The sequence below is a fragment of the Pecten maximus genome, chromosome 18, assembly GCF_902652985.1.
Source record: "Pecten maximus chromosome 18, xPecMax1.1, whole genome shotgun sequence".
NCBI lineage: Eukaryota > Metazoa > Mollusca > Bivalvia > Pectinida > Pectinidae > Pecten > Pecten maximus.
Window position 1 is genome coordinate 7985319 of NC_047032.1, and position 11420 is coordinate 7996738.

Genomic DNA, 11420 nt, shown 5'->3' on the forward strand with positions numbered 1-11420 from the left:
GATATACATTGAACTTTTTCATACACACTCTTCAACGCTTTTCTTGTTTACATTGAACAGTATGTGTATATCTGGCTTGTATTGATCTAGTCTTGCTTAAGAAGACGGACATTGCGTATTTGAACTTTTAATGTAAATCCTGTCTGCGAACCTCCACTCATGTTCGCTCCATGGTAAATTGGCTATTGTACTTTTGATGCTGTCGTTGAAAACCGTTTTAAACATGTTGATATATTGCAATACATACATATATAATGCTAAGTGTAAGCCTTGGTCAGACAGTGTTGGTTAGTAGAGTTAAATGTAGCTTAACGGACTTTAACGTAGTTAAACGGACTTTAACGTAGCTTAACGAACTTTAACGTAACTTAACGGACTTTAACGTAGGTTAACGAACTTTAACGTTACTTAACGGACTTAAACATAGCTTAACAGACTTTAACGTAGCTTAACGAACTTTAAAGTGGCTTAATGGACTTTAACGTAGCTTAACGAGCTTAACATAACTTAACGGACTTTAACGTAGCTTAACGGACTTTAACGTAGCTTAACGGACTTTAACGTAGCTTAACAGACTTTAACGTAGCTCAACGGACTTTAACGTAGCTTAACGGACTTTAACGTACCTTAACGAACTTTAAAGTGGCTTAATGGACTTTAACGTAGCTTAACGAGCTTAACGTAACTTAACGGACTTTAACGTAGCTTAACGGACTTTAACGTAGCTTAACGGACTTTAACGTAGCTTAACAGACTTTAACGTAGCTCAACGGACTTTAACGTAGCTTAACGGACTTTAACGTAGCTTAACGAGCTTAGCGTAGCTTAACGAGCTTTACGTAGCTTAACGGACTTTAACGTAGCTCAACGGACTTTAACGTAGCTTAACGAGCTTAACGTAGCTTAACGTAGCTTAACGAGCTTAACGGACTTTAACGTAGCTAAACGGACTTTAACGTAGCTCAACGGACTTTAACGTAGCTTAACGGACTTTAACGTAGCTTAACGGACTTTAACGTAGCTCAACGGACTTTAACGTAGCTTAACGGACTTTAACGTAGCTCAACGGACTTTAACGTAGCTCAACGGACTTTAACGTAGCTTAACAGACTTTAACGCAGCTCAACGGACTTTAACGTAGCTCAACGGACTTTAACGTAGCTCAACGGACTTTAACGTAGCTTAACGGACTTTAACGTAGCTTAACGAGCTTAACGTAACTTAACGGACTTAAACGTAGTTTAACGGACTTTAACGTAGCTTAACGGACTTTAACGTAGCGAAACGGACTTTAACGTAGCTTAACGGACTTTAACGTAGCTTAACGCACTTCAAGTACATATACTTACTTTTATTGCTCATCATTCATTATTGACCCTTATCTTCTGTAACTTACAGTGGCCGAGTGGTTAAGGTGTCCCGACACTTTATCACTACATTGTAGCCCTCCACCTCTGGGTTGCGAGTTCGAAACCTATGTGGGGCAGTTGCCAGGTACTGACTGTAGGCCGGTTGTTTTTCTCCGGGTACTCCGGCTTTCCTCCACCTTCAAAACCTGGCACGTCCTTAAATGACCCTGGCTGTTAATAGGATGTTAAACAAAAACAAACCAAACTGTAACTTACGTTAACGCAGCTTAACTTGTACTAACTCGTGGTTATTTCTGAGTACGTAACAATACTTAAAGTATGTGTGATCAAGACGTAAAACGTTAAATAACTTTTGAGTTCACGCTCAGTTTATAGCAATGACGCGCGAGTCGTTTATGCTTTAGATAACTCTCTTACAGATATTTACCCTCATTTATTTACATTTTCCATGTAGAGGTTCAGTATTTCCTATTTTTTCTAGCTTGTACCTGACATTTGTTCATACAAACAAGGGATGTTCAATTATCATTGTTACAGTACATGCATATGTAATTATGTTTTTCACTACATTCTACAAGTTGAAGATTTACGTTCTTACATTGATCGGGTTGAATTAATCAGTTCCTCTTCCTAACATTGCATGGTATGAAACGATGTCATCCAAATCCTCCAAATATCCTTCTTTGACCTCTGTTTGACCTCTGCTCGACCTTTTCGCCTGACATCCTGTTTTCCCTGTTTCAGCACCAGAGTTTGTAAAACGGTTGTGTGGGGAGGAGACAGTGAACGAAGGATCCACCGTAAGTTTTACATGCAAAGTGGTTGCCTTCCCCAAACCTTCCCTCACCCTGTTCAAGGACGGCGAACAGATAACCGACCACTCCCGGATTAACATAGAGCCGGGCGAGGCCGGCGAATACTCTCTCGTCATCCGGAAAGTCACGAAAAAAGACGAAGCTTCGTACCGATGTAAGGCGGAAAACGACGAAGGTTCGTCCTCGAGTACAATATATATAGCTGTCAAAGGTATCCTATTTATATAGTTTAGATACTTCGTGTGGTGCTTCAGTCAGCCATCTTTTTTTAATCACGTGTTTACAAGCTTGGTGTCAACGTTATGCGATCATCGTCTAAGGTACGCTTTGATGCTGTTTTGTAATGTTCTGCATGAAGTTTGGATTTGATGTCGCCCGTCGTTTGCTTGGATCATCTGTCTTTTGTACCTTATAATATTATCATGTATGAAATTTTCAGCTTCAGTTTTTAATATTTCTGTTCATTGTTAAAGAGAATGCCAAAAGGTATATTTGATTTAGTTTTGTTTTGATATGCATTGTTTTCATATTTTAATAGCCATGCAATTCTATTCATCAAATGTTGAAGATAGTGTTAATTTCAATCGCTAATGATTTATTTTACAATTTTGTATAAAATAATTTCTATTTACTTTTCAAAATGAATCAAACGAATAAATACATGGTTTGTAAAGAAAGATAGATAATTCATTTGCATGTTCAACGAGGCACTGCTACCATTTTCTGTATTTAAATATACTGACGAGAAGTTGGAAATAGGTTTGGACTGCCATTTCGTTTTATAACACCAAGAGAAATACCCAATCCCTGATTTTCAGCTTAATATTCCAACACCAATAATATAAACAAATTCATGACCCTTTGTCTCTGTATCCGAAGAAAATAGGATATTAAGGTCCCAGACCATGACCTCTGTCCCTGTATCACACAACAATAGGACATTAAAGTCCCTGACCCTGACCTCTGTCCCTGTATCACACAACAATAGGACATAAAGGTCCTTGACCCTGACCTCTGTCCCTGTATCACACAACAATAGGACATTAAGGTCCCTGACCCTGACCTCTGTCCCTGTATCACACAATAATAGGACATTAAGGTCCAGGACCATGACCTCTGTCCCTGTATCACACAATAATAGGACATTAAAGTCCCCGACCCTGACTTCTGTCCCTGTATCACACAACAATAGGACATTAAGATCCAGGACCATGACCTCTGTCCCTGCATCACACAACAATAGGACATTAAGATCCAGGACCATGACCTCTGTCCCTGTATCACACAACAATAGGATATTAAGGTCCCAGGACCATGACCTCTGTCCCTGTATCACACAACAATAGGATATTAAGGTCCCAGACCCTGACCTCTGTCCCTGTATCACACAACAATAGGACATTAAGGTCCAGGACCATGACCTCTGTCCCTGTATCACACAATAATAGGACATTAAGGTCCCTGACCCTGACCTCTGTCCCTGTATCACACAACAATAGGACATTAAGGTCCCTGACCCTGACCTCTGTCCCTGTATCACACAACAATAGGACATTAAGGTCCCAGACCCTGACCTCTGTCCCTGTATCACACAACAATAGGACATTAAGGTCCCTGACCCTGACCTCTGTCCCTGTATCACACAACAATAGGACATTAAGGTCCCAGACCATGACCTCTGTCCCTGTATCACACAACAATAGGACATTAAAGTCCCTGACACTGACCTTTGTCCCTGTATCACACAACAATAGGACATTAAGGTCCAGGACCATGACCTCTGTCCCTGTTTCACACAATAATAGGACATTAAGGCCCCAGGACCATGACCTCTGTCCCTGTATCACACAACAATAGGATGTTAAGGTCCCAGACCCTGACCCATCTGTATCCGACCACAGGACACGACAATCAATATCAATTTATAACAGAACTTTGCCGAGAAATTGCATCATGGTAAATCAATCTGGGATTCAAGCGCACGTGGTTGTTGAGTGTACTTTGCATGTAAAAATTTATGCCGCACATCATCTAGTATTAGCCGTGCCGGATAATTATTGTGTATCAGGATAAAGAAATGAGTCTCTGAGAGGAAACAGACATATTTGGAATAGATATTTTCCAGACAACCGGACGTTTACGAGCATGGTAAAGGAACAGATTTAATGGTCACGGAAACGTTTGTGACGACTGTCTGTGTTAATGTATTGATTGATAAATTAGGTACTTTGGTAATAATCTGGATGGGGGTTTATGAACAAACGTACATAACTACACCATTAATTTAACTAATTTATTACCTATACTTCCATCATAGCATTCATTACAAGATTTCCACCAAGTGCAACAATCATCCTAAATAACAACCTTATTTATACACATATATACAGTTGTATATTAAGGTCCCAACCGAAGAGGAAATCCACGAGTGGTAAATGTCAACAGGTGAAAAGTAAAAATCACTCACAGTAAAAAATCTATGTCATCAATATCAATATTTCCTGGGTATATATATAGACAATATAACGAATACTTCGGGGAAATTCTTTATAGATAAAACATAATATAATTGGGATTTTTAACATTATAGACAATATCTTTCACTTTACTTCACACACAAATCAAAGTAACTAACACCGAGACTTTCGGAAAAGATTTACAAGCAATTATACATAAGCAATGTCTTATATTTTACTATTATTTTCCCTAATCTATTGTTACTAGCCCCTGTGTTCAGACACTCACACCTATATGGATAATAAACAACATTTGTGGTGTAGTAAACATGGTCTGGAGAAGACGTAAAGCTGTGCAATAAACGGGAACCAGACGGGGCCCCAGGGGATATACAATTACAATATATCAGTTACACTTAATTATTCTTATTTGTTAATCGATACTAAATAACTGGAAGAGAGATATTGATTAATTTATCAAAACGCGACCTCGCAACTTTACCATAGAAACATTGATGACGTCACGACCCTCTATCCTCTAAGCAGGACCCAGTATCGCTCAGACGCTTCTGCTGAGAGGGACCGAGAGAGAGAGAGAGCAGATTTAGTTCTCTTCAAACGTTTAGCACACGCTCTCGGCTAAATAAGTCAGGCTTGTATATTTATAGAGCGCTGCGAAGCAACCGCTTCCATTGATAACGATTACGGCTCAAACTCATCCGAGGTTTAACTATCTCCGGAGATGAACGTTATGGGTGGTTTCGTTGTAGTTTCGTCTTTCCTAATACCTTCAGGTTTGGATGTGGCCTAGTGTGTGTGTGTGTGGTTTACGCCTACGTACTGTTAAATATCTTCTGTGATTCAAAATTACAACCTTACTCTCTGACATGGAACGCAACTTACCCATAGAACTGGATTTTACTGACGAATGTGAAAATGTTCGGACCATGTGCTGCGCATGCAGAAACAATTTTGCCTGATATTCCACAAGGATATAAAAGGTGAGAGCCAGCACGTGTAGCACAAATGTCATTTTAAGTTGTTGTGTATAATTAACTCTTTAATGAGACCACTAGGGAGATTAACCAAAGCAAAATACACCAACAGATGGTGGGTAACGTCGCTGTGTCGGTATACTATTCTAGTTCGAGCTCAAGATCTTTATTAACTTTGAGTCTTCCGACTCATCAGTATCCTACAAGAATTCATTTTGGATTGTCACGTTCCAAGACAAATGCTGATTGCATTTTACGGTACAATTTGTATATAGCGAGAGAGCTTTTGTGGAAGTTGGCTTAATTTTTACGGTGATTACATACTTTTCCTGTTCTATATATCTTTTCCCTGCAATATGTGACAAGGATTTCCTCCAATTGTTATGTACAGGTAGTGGTTCTCCGGAAGATTTACATATCATCTTTTTTATATTTTGTTGACCGATCATTTAAAATCCACAGGTTTCTTTCGTTTACATATGTAGTTGTGCCGGTCTGTCGTGGTTTTCGTCCGTGGACAAGACACTTTACCATAATTGCCCTGGATGGCATGCGACGGGCCTCCAGTGTGTTGTTTAATGAGGTAGTCACCAACTACTACATGTAAACCCCATCTCAAAATGACCCAGGCTATTCACGGGGTGATAAGGCCAGCACACAAACAAACATGTAGATGGCAACATATACGAGACTAGCACTTCATTTAGTTCATCACATTAGCTAACACAACAGAAAGTAACAATGCTTTTCTCGAGCCACATCCAATATCACCCGACACTTGTTTGTCTAGCTTCATAGGTTACTAACCTCTACTTTTTTCAAAAACCGATTGGGAGTAAAATCAAACTGTATCAGATCACAAAAGCTAAGGTCACAGGAAGACTGTGATTTTAGACAGAAGAATTTCCGGTTTTATCTTCTTGACTTAACATCCCGATACAATAAAACATGTCGCATGCTTATCAGCTTGTTTTGACTCGATCGGATAATTAAAATTTCTGATGAAATTGATGTACATGTATATGGTGAATTGAATCTTATACCTGATATAAAATATCAAATGTAATTTATTAAACTAGATGTTGTATCCGTCCATAAAGTTCCATGTCGTATCTGAATTTGCATCTCGTTTAATTAATTCCACAATTCAATGAGAATTGTTTATAATAATATATTGGTACCATACGCTAATTTATTTCAGAACAAACAAAAATTACTACGTCACATGGGCAGCGGTGACGGAGTGGTTAAGTTGTCCCGACACTTTATCACTAGCTCTCCACCTCTGGGTTGCGAGTTCGAAACCTACGTGGGACAGTTGCCAGGTACTGACCGTAGGTCGGTGGTTTTCTCCGGGTACTCCGGCTTTCCTCCAAAACCTGGCACGTCCTTAAATGACCCTGGCTGTTGATAGGACGTTACACAAAATAAAATAAACTAAACTAAAACTACATCATATGGAAACCGTTGTAGAAACGCTCGCATCTTTAGGAGATGCGTCAGATGTTTGGATTTTATTTTGATATCTCTTCAATAACTGTTGCTTAGTGACGTTTGTGGTACATTCATCTTAAACCGATTATCATAATTGTACGTCATGACAGCCGTTGGTTGAGTCGCACAATTTCCTTTCCACAGTAAGATGTATGTTTCCGAAGCAATCCATATAGCTGGGTTAAATAATGTGCATCATTTTAGATCGATTGGAATTAAGGAGAAGATATTGTAGTCATTATTTGGGAAAGTGCTATCATTAAGCAGCATCTGGTCTGCGTACAGAGAGACGTAAAGGACCATCGGATATAACTACAGATTAGGCCCACTAGCTGTGAGATGTTTCCATCTAATGTGGCGGCTTCTACAACGTGTCCTATGCCCCTAGGGGCCTTGTTTGTGAGTGTCCTACATGGACAGTGCTGTTCCAGGAAATGTTAGAACAGTGTATGTCGAGATTAACTGATGTGTGTTTGGTTTCCGTCGTTAACAGACGTTGAACGCAAGCACATATCTTTTAGTCTTAGGAACATAAACACGTCTATTGCAAAGGCCGATAATACCTCAAAGCAGCACTTTTTATGTATACTTCTCTTTGGAAAATGAAATAAAATATATTCGATCACGTTTCACCATAATGATTCATAATTGTATTGTACCACAGGGAGATGCAGTCAGGCTTTTGAAAGAACCACCAGCTTATGTAAACTCCCTTAAAATCAATTCCAATTTCCATCCAATTGCTCAGTCTTGGTAACGTAGGAACCCAGAGGCAAATAATAAAATAACACAAAAAAACAAGAAACTTTAATTGCATATCGCGAGATACGCCAGCTGACTACGTATTAAAGAACCGATACACAGCCCTACTCAAAGGTCACGATAGCCAAGGTCATTCTTTACAGGGTTTTTTTTAATTTTTTTTTTTTTTTTTTAAAATTTTCTTCTAAAATCAAACATTAAAAAAAGTTTTTGCTTGCTTACGTAATTATATGATTAACAGGAATGATAAAATATGATTTATTAATATAAATATCATTAAATTTTCGAAAGCATATTATTTTTTTCGCATTAATATAGGTGCGTTTTAACCATTGTAATATAGCACATGTACATGTATTGCTATGATTTATGTCTGTTTATGTCTAATATCTAAAAATTGTTTTCATAAGACTAGGAATGAAATTATATAACCCAACTGACTATTCGTACTGGGTTTATTCACGCGCATATTTCTATCACTGTATATCTTATCTTTCGGAAGCGTGTTGGTTTTGAAACTGGTTTCACATTTTGGATACACAGTAATCATAAGCTAATGGTATTAATGGCTATATTCATATTTACGGTAACCATAATTTCTTCGTGGAAAAGTAGGGGTTAGATTTTCTGTGGACATGTTTTAGAAAAAAAATGGGCATCTGTACCTTTCGACTGCATCCTTTCCTAATAAAGCCTTAAGGGACTTTCCGGAAACCCTGACACAGCTGTTATACTCGTGACATCACTAGGGAATTTAGTTTGTTCTTTTCTATGTATGTCGTTAACCCTCTACCGGTTGTGTCGTTAATCCCCTTCCGATTATATCGTTAATCCCCTACCGGTTATGTCGTTAATCCCCTACCGGTTATGTCGTTAATCCCCTACCGGTTATGTCGTTAATCCCCTTCCGATTATATCGTTAATCCCCTACCGGTTATGTCGTTAATCCCCTACCGGTTATGTCGTTAATCCCCTACCGGTTATGTCGTTAATCCCCTACCGGTTGTATCGTTAATCCCCTACCGGTTGTATCGTTAATCCCCTACCGGTTATATCGTTAATCCCCTACCGGTTATGTCGTTAATCCCCTACCGGTTATGTCGTTAATCCCCTACCGGTTATGTCGTTAATCCCCTACCGGTTGTGTCGTTAATCCCCTACCGGTTGTGTCGTTAATCCCCTTCCGGTTATATCGTTAATCCCTCTACCGGTTATGTCGTTAATCTCCTACCGGTTATGTCGTTAATCCCCTACCGGTTATATCGTTAATCCCCTACCGGTTGTGTCGTTAATCCCCTACCGGTTATATCGTTAATCCCCTACCGGTTATATCGTTAATCCCCTACCGGTTATGTCGTTAATCCCCTACTGGTTATATCGTTAATCCCCTACCGATTATATCGTAAGTCCCATAGCGGTTATATCGTTAATCCCCTACCGGTTATATCGTTAATCCCCTACCGGTTATAGTCGTTAATCCCCTACCGGTTATGTCGTTAACCCCCTTCTGGTTATGTCGTTGATCTCCTACTGGTTATGTCGTTTCGGCATTTCTGCCTGAGATAACTTTATGGTGCGTGTCCCCTGATACTGTGGGTTGATAAAGTTCACATTCTCGTCAAATCAATGTGGACGTCACTGGCGTTTTTATATAGTTTTTGTGCGAGAAGTTAAAATGATTCTATGCATATTGTTATCATTTAAAATCTCTAGGGTACTAACTCATATAGAACTGTTTTCATTGCCAACATGATGTGATCGTTCCTTTTTCCTGTCAAGTATGCATTTCAGTCTCGAAAATGATTAGACATTTCGATTGCGTCTGAATTACTAGGAATGTCAAGCGTTCTAATGATCGTTATCAGGTATCTGAAAGAATGATTTAGTATTGTTTACCCGTATGGCCATGCTTGTCAAACGTCTTAGAGATCAGGAGTCTAGAATATGGGTAGAGTCATTTTATTTAGAACATAGTGTTTTGATGGGGTTTATCTGAATTACCAGACATGTAAGCCTTTATATAGATATAAACCGTCTAGTACAACGAGTGTAAAGTTGAATAGGTTCGGCGATGTTATACATGTACTACAAATATTTGTCTGTCAATAGATATCCTAGTATCTGTGTGTATGGCAGTAACAACAGGACTTTTCCATTAGCTGATTAGCTTTGATAAATATGTCCAAGTGTCTGAACAGCATCTATCGTTGATATCCAACGTCTGTGTATTTTGAGATAGTTAAACAACAGCTATTCTTTAAGACGGTAGCGATAAGCCCTTGTCCATCTGTGTTTTTCAGGCTATATTGATTAACCAGTGGAGCTAGTTAAAAGCAAAATACAACAGTCATTTCTTGATAAAAAAAACATATTTTTGTGTAGTGTGCTAGGGTGACATCGTTGTTTACAAAGGATGAGTCAGGCAAAGTATAAATGTTTTTGTGGTGATTTGTTCGAATTCTAAAATTGAAAAAAAATTGTTTTGATAACCTATATAAAATCAGCTCTATTCTATTTTTAAAATGGGACAATTGCTTTTGAGATAAGTAAATTGATGGATTCATGCATATGGATAACGTTATCAGCCTATAACATATCCTTGTACCCCCAACCCCGAAAGACGAAAAAAGTGTGTAAAAAAACCCCAAATTATTTTCGACAAATGTTAAGCATGTATGCTTCGTTACTTTTGTGTTGATGGATTACAAGGTATGCATGTCACGAATAAGGATTCGCCCTATTTGATATGTGAATGATTACCAGATAAAAAAATGTATATATAATGTTATTCTATCAAAAAAATAATTAAATCTTTTCAATTTTTATCATTATAGGGACCTTTTGTTTCACAATAAATGATCATCTTCGTATTTCAGTCTCAATCTTAGTTAAATTCTTTGTCGTTTGTCTGAATATGTTATACCGTACAAAGATATGTATGAAGTAAATTTATAAATAACAGCTATAGACTATCTCTCACATTTACATCAGATCGAAGTAGATACAGTATGCATGATTTATAATTCACCAAGAACTCGCTTTATTAACACGGGTTTTCGTGAGGGACCCAATCAATCGTTCGTGTGAGGTTTTTGTCAGGATATATAGGTCAAGATAAATTGTGTGCCAGCATTTCGCAGCGACTAACAAATCAATGTGAAAGTCTGAACCATCGTATATCACGCAGACATACAGAATTTCATGAAAGCAGGACATTTGTATGCATCACGTTAACATATTACTTACAAAAAAAGGTTCCAACGAAAGCAGCGAGCATTTTGTATGTCTTTTTGCGATAAGTACCAAACGTGTTTTATGCCTTATAACTTTGTTTACGGTTAATGCCAGAATTTTTACCTGCCGTTTGAAGTTTGGCACTTTCGTCTTAGCTAGGCAACAAACAAATGAAGAAAACAATCAGTTGGTACATTACTACCCATTTGTATTCGGTCCTGCACACTTTTTCGGCATAGCCGTATAAAATTCTTTTGTCCCCGGAAATGACGCGACAGGTGGCGTTACTGGTCA

The 11420-nt window shown here is 38.4% G+C and overlaps 1 protein-coding gene across 4 annotated transcripts in view; it reads left to right on the forward strand.

Moving 5' to 3' along the window:
• Positions 1 to 11420, forward strand: part of LOC117316731 (neural cell adhesion molecule 1-like) — a 57661-nt gene that overhangs the window by 33783 nt on the left and 12458 nt on the right. For 3 of the 4 annotated variants that reach the window (XM_033871489.1, XM_033871488.1, XM_033871486.1), the window contains exon 2: positions 2115 to 2396. In XM_033871489.1, coding sequence (XP_033727380.1) covers positions 2115 to 2396 — 282 coding nt within the window. The remainder of the gene's footprint in view (positions 1 to 2114; positions 2397 to 11420) is intronic. The other variant, XM_033871487.1, reaches the window with a different exon arrangement.